At 42.2% G+C, this 26841-nt stretch overlaps 1 protein-coding gene across 5 annotated transcripts in view; it reads right to left on the reverse strand.

Annotated features, from left to right (window-relative positions):
- CCDC171 (coiled-coil domain containing 171) overlaps nucleotides 1-26841 on the reverse strand; it is a 228628-nt gene that overhangs the window by 161810 nt on the left and 39977 nt on the right. For all 5 annotated transcript variants that reach the window (XM_075931537.2, XM_075931536.2, XM_075931540.2 and 2 more), the window contains 5 exons: nucleotides 21336-21486; nucleotides 18065-18153; nucleotides 16211-16371; nucleotides 13619-13757; nucleotides 5951-6053 (listed from right to left, as the gene is read on the reverse strand). In XM_075931537.2, coding sequence (XP_075787652.2) covers nucleotides 5951-6053; nucleotides 13619-13757; nucleotides 16211-16371; nucleotides 18065-18153; nucleotides 21336-21486 — 643 coding nt within the window. The remainder of the gene's footprint in view (nucleotides 1-5950; nucleotides 6054-13618; nucleotides 13758-16210; nucleotides 16372-18064; nucleotides 18154-21335; nucleotides 21487-26841) is intronic.

Raw genomic sequence — 26841 nt, forward strand, 5'->3', positions numbered from 1 at the left:
ATGGATAAGGGTTTAAAAATTTCTTTTATGTTTTTCCTGCTTGTTTTTTACTTTAGAAATATCAGGAGTGTCAAATTTCTTCTCCCCTGAAGAACTCAAAGAGATTGGTAGATTTCTCATCTCATGCCTTAAGTGAAAGAACAGCACTGTTGAACCTTTTACAAAAGAGCATTTCTTTCAACCATTTGACAGATGTTTCAATTAAAGAGGTGTTTAAAAACAACAACAACAACAACAAGCATTTTAAAACAGTTTTACTAAGTGCTTGTCTTCACATGAAGATTACACTAACATAAGATAAGGGGTGAATTTAAACCCATATTATTATTATTTATATTACAGTTATGTTGCTTGGGAAGGGAGTTTAAGTTAAGCAGAAAAAAATGTACTCTGATAGTGGAGTAAGTGTCCACAAGAGTGATTATACTGTGATCATTACACCTGTGTAACTGGTAAAACTCTGACATGTAGACAAAATCTAAGGCTTTTTTCCTCTTCTGTTCAGGTTTCAAAGTCAGATCACCACTGCTTCTCAAGTTCTCCAACAAAAAGAGGAAACTCAATGCTTGACACTATTGGGGTTATAAAGTGGTCTTTAATAATACCCCTTAAAAAAAACAAAATTCCTTAAGGCCTTTCTTTTTGCATCATAAAGAAATAGGAAGTCCACATTCTTTTCCTCTTTATAAGTCACCTTTAAAACATCCATTCTAGGAACAGTTTTTTCTCATCTTCTCACATAGAACTATAGCTGGTACACAAATGTGATACATCAGCCCCTCTCAGGTATGGCACACGTGAGAAAATTCTGATGCACCCCTTCCAGGAGTTTATCATCAGTTGAGTCTGTCTGTAGTCCTTCACTGCTACATAATTGGTCACGAAGATCATCTGGTAGGACTATGCCCACTCTCAACCCTTCAGGGCTTTGATCTGCAATACTTGATGTAAAGTTGCAGCTCTCAAAACTCTTATCGATTAAACGCTTTCTACTGATTTGTAGACAGCAGGCTGATAACATGGTGTTAACGCTCCTCATTTCCAACTTGTTTCTATGTTTGGCCATAAGGAGATATTTAAAAGTTCCAACTCTATTTTTATTGGTTCTAGATTTTTCTGCAAGTTCACACCACAGTGCAATAGTGTCTCTTTGTATGAAAGAAATAGTAGAAACAGCAAAGTTATACAAATATATACAAGAAGAATAAGTAGGGAAGAAGACAGCCAAACAACTTCAAAAATAATACAATGTGCTCAATTGAAAAGTGCTGTGAACTTGCAGGACAAACTGCAGAATTTTACTGTTAGTCTCCCCTCAAACTACAACTTTTTTGAGGTTTCAACATTCGGTTTGAGGACCCACTTGCAGTAGCAAATCAGACTTAACTCTGCTGAGGTGCAACTCTTTACAGCAGCTTTTGAAGCTTTAAATAATTTTATTTTTACATGTATTAAAGGTGGTAGTAAGTAACAAATCACATTTAAAACACTAACTTCTGAAATACAGGCTCAAATCACTCCTTGTAATATCTGCAATAGAAGAGAAAGAAAAAGAGAGAAGAGAAGAATGGAAAACCTCTTCAAATGACTATAAATTGATTAGGAATTGCCTCTGAGCAGCAACGGACAACACTATCCTTTAAACCCTCTGCAAGAGAGGTACCATAGATTTGAGAGAAGGTACCAGTAAGGTGCCCAGGTATCAGGTTTTGGCCCGCAACAGCCAGTCAAACAGGGATCCTGGTGGCTTGATTGTCCAGTTGATGGCGCTGTGCGATGGGCTTCCTGCTAGTCATCATGCTGTGCCACATGGCTCCTGGCTGTTCCTGACCTCCCCTGCTCTCCATCTGAGACAGAAGAAGCTCCTGCCTCCTCTATTGCGCAGATGGGGTAGGGAGAGGGGGCACAGAAAGGGAGTGTGGATGGGGGGTGCTGTGTAGGGCAGGGGGAGTGTTTGGAAGGGTAGGCTGAAGGGGTGCAGATGGGACAGAGTAAAGCACTGGAAAGGGGAGCATTTGGAGGGGGAAAAGGGAACACTGGGCATTGAGTACAGGGAGAGTGTTTACAGGTGAGAGAGCAGGAGGCAGCTGGGTGAGGTGGGCATGCAGATTGAGGGTGCTGTGGGAAGTGGAGTCCAGCACTGCTGGTCTGGCCTTGCAAACAACCTGCCTGCTCTGCCTGGGAGCCCTGACTGATTTGGGAGAAGCGAAAGCATCCTGGTCTCCTGCCATGTGTGACCCACAAGACATCCCCTGTAATTGAATCCCTCCCCATCTTACCCTCTGCCTCCATACTCTTCATTGCATCCTTCCCCCATCCCATCTCACCCCTAACCCCCTCACTGCATCCTACCTCCATCCCATCCTGTCCCTCACACCTACTCATCCCAACCCTGTACCCCTTTCAGTTCTCTCCCACCCATCTTCTCCACTTTCCAGAGCCATGATCCCCATATCCCTCATCCCCCACACTCTTGCATCCCAGTCACCTCCATTCACTGCTGAACTCCCATAGTGTCCTTATCCACCCTGTGGCCCTATCTCTTCATGAACCTATAGCCTTCAGCATTCCCCTGCATGACTATCCATCCATATACACTCCCTCCTCTCTCCTTCACTGCCCCCTCTCACCCTCATCTTGCTTCCATCCTTGGCTTCTTTCATCTGCTCTCCTGCCTCCCCCCATCTTTTCCCCTCCAGCCCATCCTGCTCCCATCTGGGTGATTAAGGGGCACTTTTTTTTTTTTTAAGAGATGGATAACAAGTGTAACTGCCTGTTACCACACAGATTTCTACGTAAACCTACTTCATTCTTAAGGTAAAAAGCATTACCAACTCTCCCCGCCTGTGCCCCTCCTCCCCCGCATTAAAACCAGCAAAAGAACCTAGATGCGTAATAACCACCCCTGGAAAACTGTATGAAAAAGTGTCTCTATGTAGGCAGGTGTGTGCATGCATGCATTATGTGAGTGTTAAAGACTGTAGCTATGTCTAGACTGAAGGCTTCTTTCAGAAGAAGCTTTTCCAGAAGAGATCTGCTTTTTTGAACGATAGCATCCACATTGATTGGACGCTCTCTTACATTTAAGTTGTGATTACTATGGATGGAGTGGCCACCAGGGCACCTGTGCTTTTTTCCAAGGGGCCTCTTCTTTCGAAAAAAAAATCCTCTTCCCCATCCACACATGCCTTTTTCTGAAAGAGCTCTTTCAGAAAAAGGCTTCTTCCTCGTAGAAAAAGGTTTACCCCGTCGGAAAAAACCCTGTGTTCTTTCAACTTTCTGTCGAAGAACGCAATTGCAGTGTGGACGTAAGTGTAGCTTTTCCAGAAAAATTAATTTTTTTTCCGGAAAAAACTCTGCAGTGTATACATACCCTGTGTATCTTTGTATAGGGAGGTGCATGTATTGATGCATGAGTGCGGACACGCGCGTGTGCATGTGAATAAAATTTGCAGCCTAACTCTGACTTTTTCCTTTTGCTGGCTTGTGTGCAAAAACATGGATGACAAAATGTGTGTATTCATTTCATAAAGGAACACTAAAATATAATTCTTGAAAAGTGAATGTTGTTGACTAGCAATTGCAGAAGAGACAATTTATCATGCATTTCTCACCACCTTTGTCTAGCTACAGACTAGTTATAAACTCTGTGTTGCAGATTCTTTCTTCTTATGTGCATATCCAGCACCTGCTACCTCAGACCCTGCCCTTAGTTGGGTATCTAGGCACTGAACAACAATTGTAATAATAAATAATGCAGAAGTTATGAATACATGCGCATATCTGCATGTAGGTAGGGAATCAGTTTCTACAGATTTAATTATATAGGTATTTGGACAGTTGCACTTCCATGTTTCTGCTCTCTGGATTTGCTGTGAGAAAGTGTGATCCTAATTACACACACAAAATTACATAACTTTAGTGAACAAAAACCATGGAGCTGGTACAAAAAATGGGAAGAGGGAAGGGAAAGAATCATGAAAACCTTTGTGAAATTTCTTTTTTTTTTTTTTGAATTACCCTTTTTGACTATTTTGCTACCAGCACTAGTGTCCTCTAACAAATAAACCTGAACTTAGCATAATACATCTGTCCAAGCAATAAATATGTCTATGAGGGCCTTACAGTGAAAATGAGTACGTGAGCAAGGGTGGGAGAGGGCAAGTGATGGAGGGAAGGAAGGATGAGGTGAAAAGGGACTGGGACTCGGGAGGGTGCAGGGCAAGGGTGTTTGGTGTTCTAGAATTAGAAAGTTGGCAACCCTAGGACTCATTACTGACAAAAGCTACTTTAAATGGCACACTATCCCAGTGAAACTATGGAGAAATACCCATAGGAGTTAATGATGACACTTTTGGCATTCATTCTCACTAATTCCCACAGCATACCTGGAAACACTCTGAAGAGTTATTTGGCCCAAGTGCAGGTGAGGAAGTCTTAGCACCATGGTTCCAGATGACATTTTAATGGGAAACTGGAATCCTCAGACATACTGGAGGAGGGGGGAGCAGTTCAAATGTTCTTCCACTCAACTTTGCTGGTCTAAAGCTTTTTGTAGGGAATAACATTTGTGACAGTCAGAGTAACTGCACCTGTATTTCCCCTCTAATATCACAATGGCACTCACTCTCCGAGTGTCCAGCTCCCCTGACATTGCCTTTCTGAGTGGAAATACATGTTTCTTTCTTTGCCTCCACTGTGTATTTCCCAGCACAGACAAGTGCTTTTACACTTGTTTTTTTAGAGAGTTGAATTAAAAAGTATAACTGCTACAGATATAAGTTAACACACAGATTTAAATAAAGCCTACATCTTAAGGTAAAATGCATTACAAAGAAACCACTAACAACAACAACAAAAGAACCTACATGCACGCTAATAAGATTATGAAAATTAATCTCAACTATAAATGGCTTCTGGCAAACCTGGATCTTTCCAGCCTTAGCCTAAGGACTGGGATCTTCTGTGGACTGAGGTCCTCCCATTTGTTTGCTGGATCAGGAAAGAAATCCATACATTTGAAATAAAAGTAATTCTTAAAATTGTTATAATAAAAATCAGGAAAAACGTGTCTTTATTTATTCAGTTCACTTATTGTATGTGTTTGACAGCACTTTATGGATACTTTGTTTGACTGGTTCCTTTGTATGGGCCTGTGCATCTTTCATGCACCAACCAGAAAGAAAAAAAACTTTTAAAATAAGAATATGAGTCCGTAAAAATCACAAAAATTAACAGGGGAAATGACAGTCAGCTGCCGTACCTAAAACTACTTTTATCCCTTTTTCAAAAATAAATTTACCAGATTTCAAATGAATGGGGTCTCCCAATAATTCCTATTTATCTTAGTCTCCATCTCAATTTTTGAATAGTATGTTGCATTCAATACAACACACACAAATAATACCATAAAATATATATGGTGAAGTGGAATTAATCTGCAATTTCATGTTTGTGTATTAAATCGGAACAATATCAGTGTTGGTTTCAAATAAACGAATGCAACACAGAGAGTAAAGTAATGTTATAAAAAGAACTGTGTTCCACCCTGTGTCCTACATAACCTTTTTAAATATGTGACCTTTAAGTTGCTGAAGGTTGCCTCAGAATTTGGCTCAGTTCAGTGAAAACATCTGTTCTCCTTGCAGGTAGACTGTAAGGACTTTTTTCTCTGTTGGATTTAGAGCACAGCAAGTGAGCCCTTTTCTGACCGATCATATAGACCCCAGCACTTGTAAATCAAGTTCTGGGCTGACAACAGCAGGTCCACATTCTCTCACCCTTTCTCAGCTAGTGAGGCCACTTGACTGCTGTGAGAACTGTGCTTATCATGTCATCAAATCAAAGCATGTTGAGAAGAGGGAATGCAAGAGGCATCTGCAGAATTCCCACAATGTAGTGACTTTGGAACATTGACAGATGCATCTGTCATTTTATACCTTCAACTAACCTGCTGTCCGCTGGCTTGACACAGTAAAGCTGTCCAAGAGTAACTTCAGTTCTCTCACGTTGTTTTCACAGGTCTCCTTTAGGAATGTCTGGTGTTTCTTGGCCTTTATTTGACAGGGCGTGGGTAAAGGAAAAAAAACATTAAAGTGGTAAATAAACTGGCGTTACAACAACATTTTATTGTAGAACTAATTATATAAAATGTCTCTCTGCACAGCATTCCTTTTTCCTGAAACCAAGATGATACAATGTGACAGAACAAATAGCTAAAACAGTTTTTAAATGTGTATTAACATGCATTTGGGATAAACAGTGGTGGAGGGAGCGTGTGGGCCTTCAAGCAGTCAGAATAAGGTTTTGCCTACACTGGAAATTGAGCGACTAAGCTTTTGTTCACATGGCCTCATCACACCCGTTTCCTCCCCACAGCCCTAATGACAAAAGCTTTGCCAGGGTGCAAACAACGTTTGGTTGGCAGAAAGGCTCTCCTGCAGACAAAGCAAATGCTACTGGTAGAGAGCAGGAATTTCTTTGTTGGCAAGTTTCCAAAAACTGTGGTTACATTACCTGACTTTTAGCAACACGGACAGAGTCGACACAGCCATATCACTAAAAGCCGTGTAGTATAGACAAAGCCTTAGTAAAGTTTTTAAAAGTACAGTGATTTTTTTTCTTTGGGTAGCTAAAATAGTCATATGCTGCCTATGCATACAAACAACAAAGCTAATTGTTGCACCCTGAAAGGTCATATGGAAAGGCATAATGCTTCTGAGAAGATGGAATGGAAATCTGTGATCTGCTTCTCTGGAAAAGCATGCCTACTGTAGTAGCAATTTGCCTAGTGTCATTATTAGCTATATTTATTTTCCATGGTAGGTAGTGGTTTGTCCAATCTCAGAAATTCTTCTTTCTAGTTAATGTCCCAGAAATTACAGGATTGTGAAAAACACTTCAACTCCCAGCATCTGGTTTACTTTCAGTAAGCTTTCCCCTGAGGGATCTTGTGAATATGTTCAAACTAAGGAGTTGACCCTATTTTGAGGGCCAGTTAACATTAAAATGTCTGAAAATATTTAGAATGAAATAAAATGTTAGATACTAATTATTTCATATTGATTATTGTTTCTTCTTCAAAGGGTAGCCCAGCAACCAACCTGCGTAGATGGACTCGGAGTCAGGTGTAAGGGGACTGTTACCCCTTACTAAAACTCTGTGGGAGTTTTTTGGTTTACCAACTTCAGAAGGGGAAGGGTTCATGAGACTGACAGACCCCAGAGACAATGGAAAGCAGTCAACACTCCAGCTCAGCCTGACTGACAGGTTGTAAGTGGGGATTGTTCTGGCTCTGTCTCTGAACAAACAAGCTGTGTGCAGAAGAGGTCCTGCAAAGACAGAGAGCTGAAAGAGGAGTACAAGAAGAAGTCCTGCAGCGACAGAACCAGACACAGACAGGCCAAGCAGTGCAGACCCTGTGTTGAGCAGCAGACTGGCAGTGCTCAGAAAGCCAAAAGGAACAGAGAAACAACACAAGGAGCTGGAACTGGCCAAGCAGCACAGCCTGCAGCTGGATGTGGTGAGCTACTGGGACCTGCAAAGTGTGGGGAAAGGCTCTGGACTGGGAGAGGGGTCTGGCCACTTAGAGACTGAGGCCGTGTGGTCACTGCCAGTGCAAGCGTGTCCAGCCTGCAGCCCCTTGCAGCACATCCAGGGCTTCTAAGGAAGAGACTGTGAACTGTCCTTACACTCTGCAGACTGCTGTGTTGATGTCCCTGTGCTACAGAGCAGGGCTGTGTGTTCCCATTTAACCATTCTCATTGTTTCTTATTCTCTTCTCTTTAATCAGTTGATGTTTAATAAATTGTATTTGCTTTGAACCTTATGAAGTGGTCACTGGGCCAAGAAGGCCTGCAGTGTAAAGAGAGCACCTCGGAGTGGGGACACCCTAACTCCTGCCCCTAGTGACTACAAGGTCAGGGATTAAGCCCCAGGAAACCTGGGCCCAGCCTTGTTGGGGTTTCAAGGGCTCTGCTACTCAGGAGAGTGGAGGGGGAGCCCTCAGGATCAGGGAGCCGTGGGGTAAAGGAAGTGGCAGCGGGGACTCAGATCCTTTCGCTGGTTCATTTCACCGGGGTGTATAGAAGCCAGGAAAGTTCCCCACAAGAGCGGGACCATTCCCCCGCTTACACAGGCAATGGGGGAGACACCTTTCCCACAAGCCTGTCTAATAGCTGCAAAGACAATCCACAATGGCTGTTTCAGCCCATCAGCTGACTTATCTTTGTACTCCACTATCACAGAGAGTGGGAGGATAAGCATAGCAGTAGGTGCTGTGGCCTCACACTCCATCTACATTTCACATCACACTCTTCCCTGCTCTGTGCAGCAGACTCCACTGGAGGAGCAGAATCTGAAGGAGGTGTTAGATTTCTCCCTTCATCTTTATTGTGATACCTAAAGTCTTGCACTTAAAGTAAGTGAACGTAAAATGTAGCTACGAATATTGAGGCAGCATGTGACATGTTTTCTTTTTCTATGAAAATATGTTTAAAGAATATTAATACAAGGTTAGCTTTATATTTCACACTCAGCACTGAAGCACATTAAACACTTGGCACTGGCCAAATATGCACTCACTAATGTCAGGAATGATTCAGCTACTAACAAGTGTAGCTAGCCTGTTGTAGGTTGCCTGCTTGGCCAAAACACCTGACTGGTGGGAAGGTGCAGCAGACCAGCTCTTAAATTCAGCAGCAGAAGTTCAGCAGCTGCTCAGAGCATTTGCATGTGGTTGCAATAGTTCCCCTGCACCTACTGGTCTCAGGTTTGCTCCCAGCTTGTTCTAATCCCACTCCCACTTTACTCTTAACTCTGACCCACTTCTCTCACAGCCTCCGCTTTGTCTCGCTCTAGATAACCCAGCTCTGACCCTCAACTCCCATTCTGACTTTGTCTCCGATTCTTGGCTCTGGCATTTGGACTCTGACTGCAGCTCTGACCTTGGGTTACCCAGCTACCAAATCTGCCCCAGCTATTAGGCATGACTACTCACATCCTGATCTATGACAATTAAGCTTAACTTGTACAGTGTTAATAAAATTAAGCAACAACTATTGCCATTCTCTATTATTAGGATTGGGATATCCACCAGAATACTAAGGCCTCAATCCGGCGAAAGCATTTGAGAATGCACTTTGAGCACATCTCACTTACTTCACTCTGGTACATACAGATCCTAGAATTTAAGGTCTGAACTGTGCTACGAAGTTTTGCTGGCATAGCTATGTCAGCTATGAGTGCTAAAGGGGCGGGGGTGACACATCTGTGCCAACTAAAACCCTGGTTTCATAGATGCAATTTTGAGAGAGTTTCTGTTTGCATCACTGTTACTTGAAGAGGTGGTTTAACTTTGCCAGCAGAACTCCGGTTTCCACATTAGGGCATTCTGTTGACATTGCTATATCAGAATAGCTACACCACACAAACCCTGTGTATATCATAATAGTACTGGTAAATATTAATTGCCAAAGGAACCCTATAACTTTAGTTAGGTTTTAAAATATATGCATACAGTAGCATTTAATAAGGGTTCATTCCTACATGAGAAACAACTGTGATTAAAAAAAAAAACCTATGGCAACAAATCTCGGAGCCTGGTTCAGCCAAACCAGTCAGCACCTGAACTTCAGCCCAAGCCTAGGCTCTGAGACCCTACAAGGGAGAAGGATCCAGGCTCCGGCCCAGCTTCTACATTGCAATTTTATAACCTAAGGGCCCATATTCCAGTCAAGGCTGAGGCCATACTGCATATCTTTTATTGCAGTGTAGATATATCCAACGGGGGGTTTCAGATGGGAAGAACTTCAGTAACTACTGAACGTTACTGAAGTTTCCAGAATACTATAAATCAAATACTTATATTATGGTAGCACCTAGAGCCCTAGGAGTGGGGTCCTGCCAAATGAACATGTATACATGGACTCTGCCAAAGAGTTTACAATTAAATGAAAAATGACATATGTGTCTAGACGACAAGTGGAAAAGGAGTCAGAAGTAAGCAATAATTAAACGTACCCTTTGCACAATATCCTTATAATGGAGGTGTGATGAAGAAATAAAGTCCACATTTCCTGTTTCTGGCCCTGACCAGTTACTGGTTATTTATCATCTGTTCTAAAATTATGATTCCCTGGTTGAATACATTTTGCTTCCTATTTGATCAGAACAGAGAAAGCTTACTCTCCACACCCCCAAGAAAATTCTATTATAATGTCTAGTATGTACAGACCAACATACCACTGCCTATTCAAGGATTCAAGCAGTTTTTCCAATATGGAAAACATCTTGCCCCCAAAAACTCTCTCATGAACTGGGAGCATATCATTGGCAAACAAGAACAAATATATGCAAATTTCTGTGGTGTTCGCCACTATTTAGTTTAAATATTTTATAAAATTTGTTTTACTGTTTCAATTTTAATTATATGTGCTGTATATCCCCTAATATATTATTCATGTATGTTTCAGTGTTAGGTTCCCTGTAGCACTTACATGGATTTCCCTATGTGATAGTTTGTACTATACTTCACAAAGAATTTCCAACACTACTGAAATCCATATATACAAGTGCTTATATTTGCAGAACACCAATAAAATATAATTTAAAGGATTATCTTTTTCACTGGATGTAAAAACATTTAAAGGATTTATCTTACATGCATACTGTCAATAAGAAAATATAACAGTATGGTCAATATCACAGTAAGAAAAAGGCTTTCTTTTTTAATATAAGCTACTCTACGACAGACAAGGTCATACTTACTGAATCTATCCCACAGAAAAGTCATATCTAAGCGCACCTAAACAAATGTGCTTTTTTTTTTTTTTTAACTCAGACATCTATTTTTTTTAAATTCACCACATTTTAATCAGTACATTATAATTTATGTGGCCTTCATCATTGCTCTGTACTCACATTTCCTAACTGTGTCCATAAGTTTCCATGCCAATTTCAGTCTCTATTTCCAATTGCAGTTAAATATCTAAAGGAAATTCCTTAGCCAGCTCTTCTATATTTTATCCACAATCAGTTTTGTTTCCTTTCTAATTCCTGTTCTAGTTCCCTGTCCCCTATCATTGTAGCCTATGATCATTTCCCTTAAATTTGCAAAATAGAAAACAAATATAGATGTGAATCTGCATTGAGAAGAATATATCAAAGGGTTTCCCAGTCTCCTAATGCACATACTTAATGAGAATGGGTAAGGTTCTACACTAGAGATTAGTGGCCTACCATCAGATTTTCTGCAGGATCTAAGCTTTCATTTACTTTTTTAAAAAATGTTTCTAGTCCTTATGCTTCTAAAGCTATTTTTCTTAGTGCTGATTCTCCTGGAAAAAGCAATAATTTTATGACTAGTGCTGCTCCCTACAGTACAGAATTTCCTAAACACAACAGAACTACACTAGATCCCTTATATTAGACAAGAGATTCAGGGGACTCCACATGAAGAGATTTAGGCCATGTCTACACTACAAATTTATACTCCCTATGTTTGGTCAACTTCCAGCCACCATAGTAATTATTGCAGTTTTCCACACCTACAATACTCTCCTTCTGTTGGTGGTGCACATCCTCACTAGGAGCACTTCCACTGACTCCAGAGAGCAGGGAGGGGGGCTGAGAGCCTGGGCTGTCAGCTCTCCACAAAGCTCCCCACTCGGAGCCTGGCTGAGGCTGGAGCTCTTAGCTCCCTGCTCCCTCAATCTCCTGAGAAAATTCCAGCACTGAGTAAGAAAGTAATACAATACCAATGTATTTTATACATTAAACTCTGTAATGGTTTACCACATAAATTAAAATCCCACAAAATGGCTGCAATTTTGGTTGGTGATACATGCCAGTGCAACACAAGCCAAGATAGACCCTTTTTTGAAAAAAAATGCTCTTTCTTTAAAAAAAAAAAAAAGGGGGGGGGGGAGGGGGCATTCTTTGAAAAAGGGTTGTTTTTTTTCCAGAAAAAAAACCCCCACATCCAGACTTTCACTTCCGAAAGACCTGCTTTCAAAAAATACTATCAGAAGATAGGCAAATTAGTGCCAAATTTGCATATCTCCTTTCGAAAAAAAACCAGTCTAGATGTGCCCTTAGTGAGCCAGCAGGTACCCTCCTAGCTAGGAGTTGGGGGTTCAGGGGTATCTCCATGCATTCCCCCCCATGTGTCCCCTGGCCCCACTTGCTAGCCAGTGCATTTGCTCCTCCCACCCCCTGTGCATGCCCCAACCCCACCTATTGCCCCTAGGCAATTTTGCGCCCCGCCCAGGGACCTCCAGTACTACCACCAGTAGCGCAGTGGGGCTAGTGCAGTTTCTGTCTGATAGCTCTGCGTCATTGCTAGCATGACCCTGTGGTCCATGGGAGTTGCGTGCAGAGTCATCCATCGATAGCATGGTTTGGCGCAGCCATCCTATGGATGGGATGGTCCCCTATCCCATGGTCCCAGGTTAGCCAATGGAGCCTTGGGCGGGCTGGGGCTGGCAGCAGGGATTGGCTCCCCTGACACTCACTATGGCTGCAGGAGATATGGGGAAGTAGAGTTACAGAGCAGCCTGCTCCACTCCGCGATTATCTCCCAAGCCAGTCCCACTCCACCAACATCTCCCAACTAGTCCGGGCTGCCCTGGGAGATGGAGGTGGAGCATTCACATTAGCAGGACTTCCATCCCATGGAAAGCAGTGCCTTGAGGGCAGCTATCCCACAGTGTAGCTCTCTCAGGAATGGAGTGGGGGTGCGTGATTATAGGGGATCTTAGTTCCTGCATATCCTTCTTTCTCCACTCCAGGAACGCAGCACTGCTGCAAGCAGGGGATCCTGTGCTCTGCGGAGCAGGCATTGTCACCTGGCCAGATAAGTGAATACTTGCCAAGAATATAGGAAGGAGAGTCTGGTGTCATAGCAGCAGCAGTTCTGTCTAGACCAGTGTTCCACAAAGTGATCCATGAACCCACTCTGAGAAAGCTGCTACCGGGCAACTCCAATCTGTTTCCTTAGTGGCTCTGCAGCCACAGAGCCCCACAGCTCCCATTGGCTCCGGTTCACCATTTGCAGCCAAGGGGAGCTGCAGGAAGCCGTGTCCAGGGTCATGCTGTTTCCCACAGCTCCCCTTGGCTGCAAATGGCAAACCATAGCCAATGGGAGCCATAAGGCTGCAGAACTGGTAAGTAAACAAACTGGCGTGGCCCAGTAGCAGCTTTCTCAGAGTGGGTCCACAGACCAATTTCAACACTACTGTTCTAGAGTGGTCACCTTAGCACTGTGGGATATCCTGCAGAGTTTAAAAGTTGTGTATACATGAAGACCGCGTCTTCACTTGCACATCTCTGCAAAAGCATCACCAGTAAAAGCTGTACATCTCTTGTGGAAATGGCTTTCTTTTTGTGGAGAAACTTCTGAGTATCATTGAAAAAATGTCGTTGCAAGTGTAGACATGCCCATCTTTTATGCCAAAAATGGACTTTTTCTGCTTTAAATAGAAAGAGTAGACATGCTCTTAGATTAAATCTTCAGTGTAATCAAATAATTTTCATAATATTCTTCAACTTTTTACATGGTAAAATATACAATGTTATCTATTCTCCCAATAAAGCAAGTGCCACGAGACTTCTCTCTTACCCTTGCAAGTTCCTCCTGTAATTCTTGACAACTTTTTTCATTATCCTGGAGTCTCTCAGAGAGGTCTGTAATTACTTTCTTCTTTTCCTCGATCTCTTCATTAAGTTGCTTGTTTGCGGAGAAATACTCTCTTTCTAATCTGAAAAGTTTCAGTGTTAAAACAGGTTTTCAAATATACTTTTGTCAACCAACATTATATACTTTTAAGCACAATCAACGGATGTATTATATATCGTGTTTTCATGCCACGAGGCTTTAAAAGTTGCCTTTACTTTTTTTCATAAAAAAATCCACTCCTTAAATGAAAGATATTAAAGAAATTATACTTCCCCTTCAGATAACCAAGTGTTGTACTATGCCTGCAGTCATAAGTAAAATAGGTTTAGTGGTCTTGATGTGCCCTCTAGATTACATTTAATGAACAAAATTCTTGACCATTCAATTACCTCAAAAATTGACTCTCCTTCAGTCTCCAGGCAAGTCTTCCATAACCAACTTAAAAATAAACCATAACAATAGCACCAACCGTGTCTATATAAAATCTGGTTATGTTTTATTGTAACTTGTATGGCATAGGATTTTAATGCCAAACAGATGGCTCAAACAAACATCTAACTATGACTTAACTCTAAATGCTAGGGACATTATTACACTCATTACCGCTGTAAGTGTTGTCCAAGAGCTTGGAATGAAAAAGCCCATCCTATTCCTTGCTTTTTTATTTTTACCAGTTTGTTTTACCAGTGTGGTCTTCCCCTTAATTTGTCTATTAGATGTATAGAAGAGACATTCAAGACAGATTTCTGGGACAAGGGAGAAAAGGAAAAACGGTAGGGAAGTGGTTTTGTGGTGTCAGTCTATGACTTGGAAGAGACCCCACACTGTTGATTCCATCTAGGGCAGAGGATCACAACCTTAAAGCATGGGTGAGTCAGGTTCTTTGTACTTTTGGTCAGAGGGAATCGTGGGGAATGCAGCCCCAAGTCCCAGAACATGAGATTTTTAGGACTCCACAGCAAAGCATAATGGGAAAAGGAGTGGCAAGATATTAGCAATCATCTTTTCCTTCACAAGAGGGGGATAAAGGTGCTGACAGCTTCTCTGAGTCAGAGGGATCTCTGCTGGTTTGCTTTTGATTTTCATCGCCAGATCTTTGGAGAGAATCTGGAAATTCAGGAATAGTTGAGAGGAAGGAACTCTGGTAAGGGGCTTTTTCCATTTCTTTTAAACCTCATTACAAGATTTGCAGTTTGTCTATTTGACTTTACCTGCCACTTCTCTGGAGTGAGTCTGGATTCTTTAGAGGAACAACTCACCTTCCCAACCTGAGATGGGGTTGTGGTTTTTTTTGTTTTAAATACTCAACAGGCAAAAGTCATGCTATGATAGCAACTAATAAAACTGCCCAGATCAACAATTGAGAGTAAACTGTAGAACACCACTGTTTAGTTCTGATGCCAGAATTGAAAATCCTCTCTATGTCTCATATGCTAACCAAGTATTAATTAAGCCTAATTTCTTGTTGCACCAAAAGACATAAAAATATATTTATAAAATGACAATACTAAAAATAGCTCTAAAATGGGTATGCCATTTTTATCTAGCTATTTTATTTTGGTTTTGTATTTATTCCACAAGCTTAATCCTCCCAGTCAGTCAGCAAACCTGATGGCAACATATTAGGCTGTTACAGATAATTAAAGAGCATTCTAATTAACCACTCATGGCATGACCAAGAGTTGTTGGTCAAGAAAATTCAAGTTTTCCAGATCTGAAGAAACATTCTGTGAAAGCTCAAAAGCTTGTGTCTCTCACTAAAAAAAGTTGGTCCAATGACAATATATTAACTCACCCACCATAGGTGCCAAATCGGTAGGTGCGCCAAAGCTGGAGCACTTATGGGAAAAAAGTATGGGCTCAGCACAGCTGTTTGTTGGCATCCTCAATTAGCTGATTGGAGGACCCACCAAAACTGCTGACTGGTGGCTGAGGGAAGGGCTTAGGGGAAGGCAGGCAGCAGTGACCAGACTGGGACCTCAGGAAGGAGGCAAAGTGGGGACAGGTGGAAGTGGAGCAAAGGTAGAGATTTGGAGGATAAGAAGGGACAAAGCAGAATCGGGCAGAACCTTGGGGCAGGCGGGTAGAGCACAACCAAGGGGGGGAAGTGGCATCTGTGTCACCCACTTAGTCTCTCTAATATACTGGAATCAACCCGGCTTCAACACTGCATACAAAGGCTACGAGGCATTCCTCACCAGGAATAATCTGCATCTTTTTCTTAGAAGTCTGTAAATTAGGGTTTGCTTTAAAAATAAATCAATATTAACATGCAAAGAAGGGGAAAAAATGGTCTCATCCAACGTTGCTAGCAAGCATCCCAATATGAATGCTTTGCAAATGATCCATATAACAATAGGTTAAATGTCTATCTGTAGTGTATTTATTTACCAGCAGCACTGATGCAATGTCAGGCCTACACAAATGTTCATGATCACATCATCTTCTAGCAACTGCAACCTAAAAAGGATGCAAAGTATAGTACTACACAAGCTGTTACTGCTGGCTTACAATACATTTAGTAGAGAAACTTACATATTGAGTTTTTCCAAACTCTCTTGGGCTTTACGTTTCTCTCTCTCATATGCGTTTTCCACCTCTTTGAATTCTTTCTTGATCATTTCTAAATCTGAAAGAGCTTCTGCTTGGCTGGCTTTTTCTACCTGCAAAGCTCCTTCAAGGTCTCGAATCCTTAACTACCAAATGATAAGAAAGCAATTAAGCAAGTTAGGGAAAGCTATCATTAATCTTCAGTGGTATTCTGTTTTGCTGTGTGAGACAGTATAAGTAAAAGTACCTTATACTACACTTTGATGGAATTTAGATTGTATTAATTTATGTAGGTAAGTATACTGGTAAGTTTTATCAGTGGAGTTCTATATTTTACATAAATTTAATCTCATTTAAGAATAAGATTAATAGTGAAGGTTTAAATTTCACAACGCGCAGAGCAGAAATGTGACAACTCCATGTACATCCACAATAGAAAACCTCACCAGTCTTCTGTTCAGAAAACAGATCTTCTAACACCAAAGAATGTTGCCATTTCAATTCATTTATATTTTTGTAAAAGAGGAAAATTAAATATATTTTTCTTTATCCTTTTTTAATATTACTGTAGTGGACATTTGAAAAGCATTTGCAGGGAGAACTAGAAGGTGCAAGAACCAGAAAATAAAACTGGCTACAAAATGATAAAAGTCTGAATGCAAAAAGAACACAAATAATTAAAAGAATACATTTTTAAATGATTTCAGCACACTAAGATTTCATATTTGTTCTTTAAAGTAAACTGTGCTTAACTATTTATTTAAAAGACCATGTAGCACAAAATTAAAATATAAAATTTTAATTTTTATAATCTAATATGTAGTAAGCTTGCTCACATACATAATCACATTTATTATCTGTCAATACTGTACAATCATCTTGTTTGAAGATAAAATCTGCTAACTAAAAATCATATTTAAGCAGTAATTTCAGAGAACTATGGACTGAGTTACATAGTTTGTTGCTCCTATGAAACAGTTACATGTGTGCTTTCAATCTTCATTCAGGTCCATCAGCAATCCTGGCAAAAACGTAATTATTGGGTATTTTAACAGTACAGGAATGTTTTACTAGTAGGACATTTCCTTTAAGCCGCCCTGTAGTCATGTAATAACTAATACAGGTTGGACCTCTCTGGTCTGGCATTCTCAGTACCTGATTGGTACTGAATGACGGGATTTGCTAGATGAGGGGAGATCCCTCACCTCCTGGCCCAGACTGCTATCGGGTTAGGGCACCAACCTGCCCCCACTGCTGCCCCAGGCCCCTACGGCTTTCTAGATGCCGCCAACCCTGCTGCTGCTGAGGCTGGAGCACCACAGCTCCACAACTGCCTGGCTCTGCAGCCAGGGCCGGAGCTCCGCAGTCAGGGCACAGCTCCACAGCCACCTGGCTCCACAGCTGGGGCTGGAGCTGCGCAGCCAGGGCCAGAGCTCTGCGGCTGGGGTTTGGGCCGGAGCTCCCTGGCTGCTGGAGGCAGAATGGGGCTGGGACCGGAGCTCCACAGCTGGGCCCATAGCTTCCTGGCTCCCACTGGGGCCGAGGCTCCACAGCCAACACTGAGAGCAGAGCTCCCTGCCGTACTGCCCATTCCCCTGCCCCCCGCTACACTGGGTACTCCCTACAGTGCCCCTGCCCTGTCGCCAGACCTCCTTGTTCATGGGCTCTACGGTCCAGGAACATCCATGGTCTGTGCCAGACCGTGGATGCTGCTGGACCAGGAAGTCCTGGTTAGGGGAGGTACAACCTGTACAACGTTAGGCCCTGTTTGGGGCCTTGCAGCTCTACTGGCTTCTCCGTCATAAACTGGAAATTCCACAAATATTTGACACCTGATACCTGGATAATTTCAGAATTAAATTTTGATTCCAGATGTGCTGCTCTCTCTGCCTCAATGTTTTCTTCCAATTTCTTCACTCTCACAGTTGCTGCCTAAAAATATGAAAGATGTTTACATTACGAAAAACCAGGTATCAGCTTCAATAGTGTTATGTTTTAACAAGGATTTTCAAGGTATAAGATTCTTAAGGTAAGCATTATATTATCTTACAAGTTAGGATTACTAGGAATCCATACTCGCTGCTGCCAGTAGGCTATTTCAATTTTGTTTTTTTAGCCCAGCTAAATGACTATTTAAAAGAAAAAAAAGAAGATATATGCAGATATCAAAAGAATGATTTTTAGACATATTACCCTCTGACAGATGACTGGGCAAAGTGTTGCATATTCTGCCCTCTGTCACACCCATTCCTCCAAATCGGAGTGTGGAGAGACAATCTGGCTCTAACTGGGGAGATGGAGACAGCGACTACAGGTGGAATCTTTCTAGTCTGGCACTCTCTGATCCAGCAACATCTGTGGTCTGGCATGATCTTAGTGGGATGTCTACTTATCATGGGTGTGGCCAAGTTTCCCACAGCCCCATAAAGTTTGTTTACAGCCACGAACAAAAAGTGGATAATCTGTTTAAACAAATATAACGGCAGATTTAAAGACATTCTGATCATTTGGAAAATTTCAGCTGAATTAGGGAATATTTTAGAAAATAAGTGACCCAAGACTTGGGATCATGGAAACAAATTTGCAACCTTCACTATACTGTTTTCTACCACTACTGAGGTCTTTCACTTGGATGGATGATTGAGGAAATAAATCTTACAAATTGCTGTGGTCTACACAGCAGCGGTATTTCAGAATGTCTGTTATTCCGAAATAACTATGCGAGTGTCTAGACAGCTAGCCCATTATTTTGAAATAATTTCAAAATAATGGGTGGCTTATTTCGACATCTGTAAACCTCAGTCCACAAGGAATAACATCTCTTTCAAAATATTAGTAGTGCGGACGCTCCACTGCTGCTATTTCAAAATAGCTCCTCCTCCAAGCCATTCAAAGTAATTACTCCCCAGTGCTTCCTGGGGCTGTAAATTGAGATAGCATGTCCACACTTGGGGAGCCTGCCTCAGACTAATTTCCTGGCTCCCCTGTAGTGTAGACGCGCTATTTCGAAATAAGTTAATTTTGGAGTATTTCTTCCAGAATAGCTTATTCCAAAATAATCATGCAGTGTAGACATAGCCAAGTTGAGTACAACAGTCAGTACTACATCCATGGTGAACATTATAGTTCAAGTATTTATGGGATTTTCACTTGCACCTGTGCTCAAGTACATTTTTAAACATTAACAACTTTATTTCTAATTAATTTCCCCCACTACTTAACAAGGCAAATACAAATAATTATGAACTCTGTTCTGAGAAAGTTTCCTTCAGGAGATCAAGCCTGCCAAGCCAGTGCAGGATTACCCATTTGACAGAATATGCAAAAGTCAACATAATTAAGTCACAGATTCACAGATTTTTTAAAAACTTTAATTTAAAGCTATATGGAGATTTCTATTTACAGCCCATACTACTTGCCTGAGGAGTCTCAGCATTTATGGCCAAGTCAGGGGACATTTTTTTAACATTATAAGACACCCTGGACATATAGTAAACCTGATATATATAGTAAAATAGGTTTTCGATAACCTTCACTGTTTTAGAGCATGTTGCCTAGATGGAAGCCAAGAGTTGGAATGTGCAAGGGGGACTGTTTTGGGCTTTTGGTTAACCAGTGCACTACCGCATGAACTATTTTGTTCCTGGCTTGGTTAATCTAATTATGGAATAAACCACCACTTCTGGACATTGTCTGCACAATTTCTTGCAATCTGCACAGAGTGTGGCATTTTCATTGTGGCCTACCTCAGACATGCTATCACAGAATGCCCCAAGATATAAGAGAATTTAGAATAAAAATTAGGATCAGACAAGTTTTCTATTTCAATTTCTGTTGGCCACTTCACACAGTTGACTTGCGCAGGATTCCAAAGGTGGGTACAAAGGTCCACCACACAGAGATCATTTCAGGATCAGGGCCTAAAAAGGTAGCTCTATACAAAGAACGATTTTTTAAATCATTGATCCTCCCTGACCATCCCTTTGTTTTCAGAATGAGATAAACTGTAGTTAAAAATATATAATTAGTCCATCTTCACAGCATGAGGCACTTCTGTTTTAAAATCATGTTTAAAATATGACTATTAATTGAAATCACACTTAGAAATTACCACATCCAAGGTAGAAGTCAAACTCAAAAAGCGTAATGAGTCTAGATCAGGGGGCCTGAATAATCTCTAAGAATATTAAAGCAAGCGGCACGTGAAATTGCAAGTCTCCAATTCTTAATGAATCTGTAAACTCAAGGGCTGTGTCTACATTGGCCCCTATTCAGTAATAGGGATGCAAATGTAGCACTTTGGAATAGGCAAATCCGCGGGGGATTTAAATATCCCCCGCGGCATTTGCATTAACATGGCTGCCGCTTTTTTCCGGCTTGTAGATAAGCCGGAGAAAATAAACTCTTTTCCGGAGGATCCCTTATTTCTACTCTTGAAAAGGGCTTATTTTCCGGAGAATCGCGTCTACACTGGCGCTTTTCTCCGGCAAAAACCCCGAGCCGGAAAAAAGCGGCAGCCATGAAAATGCAAATGCCGCGGGGGATATTTAAATCCCCCGCGGATTTGCAATTCTGAAGTGTCTCATTAGCATCCCTTTTCCGGAAAGGGATGCCAATGTAGACACAGCCAAAGAGATTAGTTTGTTTAGCCCAGGGGTGGGGAATGTATGGGTGATAAGGGTCATCAAGATACCATCTGAGTTAGAGAAATCAGTGGGTGAATAACATTTGCACACTTTTCTTAAAGTAAGGAACTAATACAAAAAAAAAAAAAGATGATCATTCATGATTTGGTACACTGAGCTCTTTCCAGATTTCTCTATTCCTTTGAGGCCTTTTCCATCCAATGGAAAACCAGGGCCCAGACCAGGCAAAGCTACAACTATGCAGCAAATCAGTTGTGTTGCTTTGCTCAGCTTTTCATTAAGTTACAAAACAGGTAGGTCATGTTCCATCTTAAATGAAAGTCAAGCATTGCAAATTAACAATTCATTCAAAATGATACAACATTAACTGCAGAAACTGCCCCTGTATAAAATTCAAGATCTAATTTAATCTCATTAAATGGAGAAGACAAAAAACAACTTAATAGGAACAAATGAAAAAGTACTTGCCTCAAGGTCTTTTTTAAGTCTCTCCTCTCGTTCAGTACTATATTTAAGTTCGTTGCTCTGTCGCTGCAAAATCTCTGTGCAGTCATTATGTTCCAGTTCCAAATCTTGTATTTTCTTGTGCATAGTCTGTAGTACATTATTTCGCTCCTGAAAACAATGTGCGTTTTACTACTATACTTTATGCTTACTGAAATAATCAACAAAGAGAAGTATCATCATTCAGAGACTGACACACATATTTGCAACCAGTTTCTGCCAAATGGAGTTTATTCACTTCTCAATGGCAATAAGTCTATTGAGGCAAAGGCTAGAGGATAACAGTAATTTAAGAGAACAGAAAACTTCTGCATCCCCTTGGGCTCTGAAGATGGTCATTACTGTGCAGAAAGCAGGGCTAGTTAGAGAAAGGCATGAAGAAGGCATCTAGAATATGAGCTAATTCAGCACATCAGCAAGGAAGATGCCAGGAGTGTGGCTCGCGTACAATCCCAGCTATAAGTTAAAGTGCAGTTCTACTCTGAAACATTACTGTAAAATGTTTCATATGTGTGTCTCACTGGTTTAGGATCAAATTTGCTCAGTTAATAAGTAAAAGGCATGAAAGACTGACAATATCTTAGACAAATTTTATGGAACTAAAATAAACATAACTGAATTAGGCCGAATATCTTTGGGGGCCATTGCATTCAAAATGCAATTATTTATGTATTATTATAGGATTGTTTGTAACTCTTCTAGTCATGTGACTAACAAATGTTAGGAATTTCAAATAACAGTTCGGGACAATATGTGTGAAGAGGATTTCCTAGGAAGTAGCCGGGAGACCTTCTGAAGAAATGGAAGAGACCCATCGTCTACTAATGATCTGCTACTGGAAATTCCAGATAAAAGACATCTGGACTGTATAAAGGATGGATTCAGCTTTGTGCTTGTTCCGAGCTGGAGCTCTAATGAACTTGGAACCATAAGGAAACACCTTGAGCACAGATGCCAATTATCAGTGCTCCAGTGATGATGCACTCACAGGAAAAAAAAAAAAAAGTGAGTGCTGAGCAGCCACCAGCTGTTTCCTCCCAGCTCCTCCCCCTCCCTTCTGCCCACTGTAATCAGCTGTTTCACGGCATGCAAGGGGCCGGAGTAAGGAGTGTACACTCAGGAAAAGAGAAAGGTCAGGAAGAAGCTGGGCAAAGTTGGGATCTTTGCGGAAAGGGTGCAGTGTGGGTAGGGGCTTGGATCAGAGCCGAGGGTAGAGACCCCACAGGCACATTGCAAAGTTGGCGCCTGTCCCCTCCGGGTGGGGTCTGAAGGACTGCTCCTGCCAGAACCCATGTTAGGGTCAGGGTGATCTCTGATATGCTTATTAGCATGTGCCTAGGTTTTGCTGATTTTAATGTGTTTTCTTTGTACAGGTTGTGACTCCCTAAACCAGAACACTCTGGTCCATCATTATCTGTGGTCCAGCAGGACCATGGATGTTCCTGGACCATACAGCCTAGGAAGAGAGAGGTCTGAAGGCAGGGCAGGAGTGCAGTTGGGGGGGGGGGGGGGGGAGAGGAGGTGTCGACTCAGCCAGGAGTCTCTTAGGGAGAGTGAGCAGTATGGCTGGGGGTTCCAGCCCAGCTGTGGCCAGAGAGCTCTGGTAGTGGGGGCCAGGGAGCTCCAGCTCCATTCTGGTCCCAGTGGCCAGGGAGCTCCAGTCCCAGTGGCAGTCAGGGAGCTCTCTGCACAGCCCTAGCTGTGGATCTCAGGCCCTAACTACCTCCAGACCTCCACAACAAGCACTGGGGCCGAGGTCCCTGGCTGCCACTGGGGTTGGAACTCCCCAGCCACTGGGGCAAGAATGGGGCCGGAGCTCTGCAGCCGGGGAACTCCAACCATAGCAGCAGCTAGGGAGCTCCGGACCCGGCCATCCAGCCCTGGCTGTGGAGCTTCAGCCCTGGTGATAGCCAGGGAACTCTGGCCTGGTCACAGAGCTCTGGCCCCAATGGCAGTTAGAGAGCCCCGGGGGGGCTGAGGAAGCACGAGGACCAGGCTCAAGCCCTAGCCCGGAGAAAGCAGGGCAGCATGAGCCACTAGAGGAGGGCCCTCCCCTTATCCAGCAAATCCCCTCAATTTGGGACCAATCAGGTCTAGAGGGTGTCAGGCCAGAGAGGCCTAACCTGTAGTGCTTTTTACCTTCTGAATAAAATAGACTTGCACAAGAAGTGACAAGTGATACCTTACTTTGTTATTAGAGTCTGAAGAGAAAGTAAGCAGGCCTACTTAGGCAGAGTCTCTAAGATATCACAACCAAGGGTCTGGACAGCCTGGAAGTATCCTGGTCTAAAGGGAATGAGGCATGTCTCCACTCAAGAGAGGTGATGGTTAGGGCACCTGAAGCCTAGCATGGGTGCCCTTGCTAGACCATAACGGAGGGATACAGATGCAGAAAGGTATTTTTTCTAACTTCACCCTCTGAAAACTCACTGAGAGATCTGAAAGTCAGACTGAGTTCTTCCTTTCTCACAATAGCACCAATGATAAAAGATTCGGAGGACAAAATTATTTCTTCAGTTATTCCTCTTCACAGGTTACCACAAGTAGAACTGATTAAAATCTAGTAAACAATTTGGTTTATTATAAATAAAAAGGAATAGACTCCAGCTTAGTCTTCTGTAGTTGTCTTATCTCTATAGGGCTAACAGTGTGAAAAGCAGCAAAAGTTAAGAAATACAGATGTGTGGGGTAAGAAGATACCACTTTTTGCAAAGTGACTTTTCCAAGTAGACTCACACTTTATTTGCTCCCTGTCCCACAGCTTGGCAGGGGAGCACAGTTCCAGAGCCAAGTTTTTACTAGGGAACCTAAAAATAAAACCCTTGTGTGATTTTAGATTTTCTGGAGAATGATTTCAGATCTGCAAGTTATTATAAAGATAATGATTATGGCATATTACTAACAATTTAGACAACTGCCGTGAGAGCTGGGACCACCAGCGCCCATGCGGGACCCAGGAGCAGGTGGGCTGGAGTAGCCTCTGCCTGCAGTAGGAACCACTCTAGTCCAAATTCAGCGGTCAGGTGAGCCATTCCAGTCCCATTGTAGCAGCCCCCCACATACACACCGTTTTAAATCGGTTAAATGGTTAAACTCAGTGTCAGCATTGTGTTTACCAGTTTAACCCATTAAATAGGATTTTTCATCCCTAGCCTGGATGGGTGGGTGGAAACAGGTGCTGCAAAGCTGAAAGAGGAGCAAGGGAGTCAGAAAAAGCATGTTTTATGAAATATCAAAAATATGTATCACAGCACCAGACAAATGTACCCAATAATAATAATACAGTAAAACTCCATTAGTCCGGCATCCAATGCTCCGGGACTCCTGATGGTCCGGCACCATCAGGAACCCGGAAGTGCTGGGGCAGCTGGACAGGCTTCCCGCATTCAGCTGCTGCTGAAACTGACCAGCAGCTGAATCGGGGAAGCCGGGAGCAGAGCAGCTGGGGTGCTGCTGGGTTGGTCCCACAGCACCGAGGGGCGGCGCGACGGGACCAACCCAGCAGCACCCCAGCTGCTTTGCCTCAGGCGTCGGGATTCAGCCACTGCTGAAACTGACCAGCAGCGTCAGTTTCACCAGCAGGCTGAATCCAGACGCCTGGGGCAAAGCAGCTGGGTGGCTGCCTGGTTGGTCCCGTAGCGCCGCCCCACGGCGCTGCGGGACCATCCGGTAGCACCCCAGCTGCTCTATTGCAGGCATCCCCGATTCAGCTGCTGCTGAAACTGACCAGCAGCGGCTCAATCAGGGACGCCTGGGGCAGAGCTGGACTATCGTAAGGGGCGGGCTATGAGGGGTCTGGGGTGGCATCCCCTCCCACCCCACTCCAGACCCGTCATAGCCCCCCCTTCTGATAGTCCGGCATATGAGATAATCCGGCACCCCCTGGGTCCTAAAGGTGCCGGATTATCGGAAGTTTACTGTATGTTAAATACTTGTGATATTGTAACAGAAAAACAAAATAATAATAGGGAAGAAGTACTTTTTATCTAATGCAAAATTTAAGAAGGAAATATGGGGTCATGAGCTAGTAAAATGGGAAAATACATGTACTAAAATCCTACTCATTCTCAGTACTTATTCACCTCTCTCAAAACAGACTTCAGATATTGCAAACAGAAAATAGCTAACCTCACCAAAATATTTTAAAAAAAAGTTTTCCCTTTTGTAAAAAAGAATCTAAGTTGCAGATTTTATTCTCTTGCTTAGATTCCTTTATTTCAGTTATTCTGTTACCTTTACTTTCATATATGTTCATGCATTTCTTTTTTGCCATTTGCTAGTGAAGAGATTCCTCAAATTCACTAAAATTGCTATCATATCATCTATTTCCATCGTTACGATCACCATCACACCATACCCAAAAAGATATATAGTTATTTCTATGTAAAAATTAAACTTGGTCAAGAAACAAGATTACTCTTCCTAAATATTGTTTCAGTGTCCACTAAGTCTGCCATATATTTGCTGTTCTGACAACCACTTTAGCATCATGATACAGACTGGACAAAGTTTATATCAAACTATGTAAGATTAGTGGGTAAGTTTAAATCAAATGAAGACACACACATTTCTAACACAGTATCAGACAGAACACAATATTTTGCACACTTGGGGTGTGTCTAGACTACAGAGTTTTGTTGACAAAAGTGGACTTTTGTCGACAAAACTATACCTGCGTCTACACTACCGCTGAGTTCTGTCGACATAACGTCGACAGAACTCAGCAGTTTTGTCGACGCTGGTAAACCTCATTTTATGAGGCATAATGCCTTTTGTTGACAGAGTTCTGTCAACAGAAGGTGTTATTGCATCTAGGGTTGTGTCTAGACTACAGGGTTTTGTCGACAAGGCAGCTTGCTTTGTCGACAGAACTGAATGTAGTCTAGATGCTCTTTGTCGACAGAAGCTTTGTCGACAGTATCTGTCGACAAAACTTCTGTCGACAAAAGCCTGTAGTCTAGACGTACCCATTGTAAGATAAATCCAATCTCCCAAGGGGAGGGGAATTCTCAAAATATGTAAAGCGTGAAGAGCTAGTTCCTATGCCAGTGTCCTCTCCCACCAGCTTACAGGAGCACAGTTAGGAGAAGTGAGCAGACGGTAAAGTCACAGGAGGAGGGCCCATAGCAGGTTGTTCTATGCTGTTGTACATATGGGTTGGTGCCACCTGAGAATCAGGGAGGTGTAGCCAACTTCCTGATGGTGCCTCTTGTTTTAGGGCATTCCCCGTACTTTATGAAAATATTAATCTGAATATGCATAACTGGAAGATGCTACATGCAAAATACTTCTTGTAAGGTATAATTTGAAAAATTATAATCTACTGAATGTGTATATTCTCTTCCGTTTGGGTGCATGTACTGTTCCTGTATTTGAAGTTCAAAATATGAAGTATAAACTTGATTTACTTCATTTACAAATTTAATTCTTATGCAAATGGTATGAACAAAGACATTAGCTGGCTGG

This window comes from Pelodiscus sinensis, chromosome 6, assembly GCF_052426305.1.
Source record: "Pelodiscus sinensis isolate ZL-2025 chromosome 6, ASM5242630v1, whole genome shotgun sequence".
NCBI lineage: Eukaryota > Metazoa > Chordata > Testudines > Trionychidae > Pelodiscus > Pelodiscus sinensis.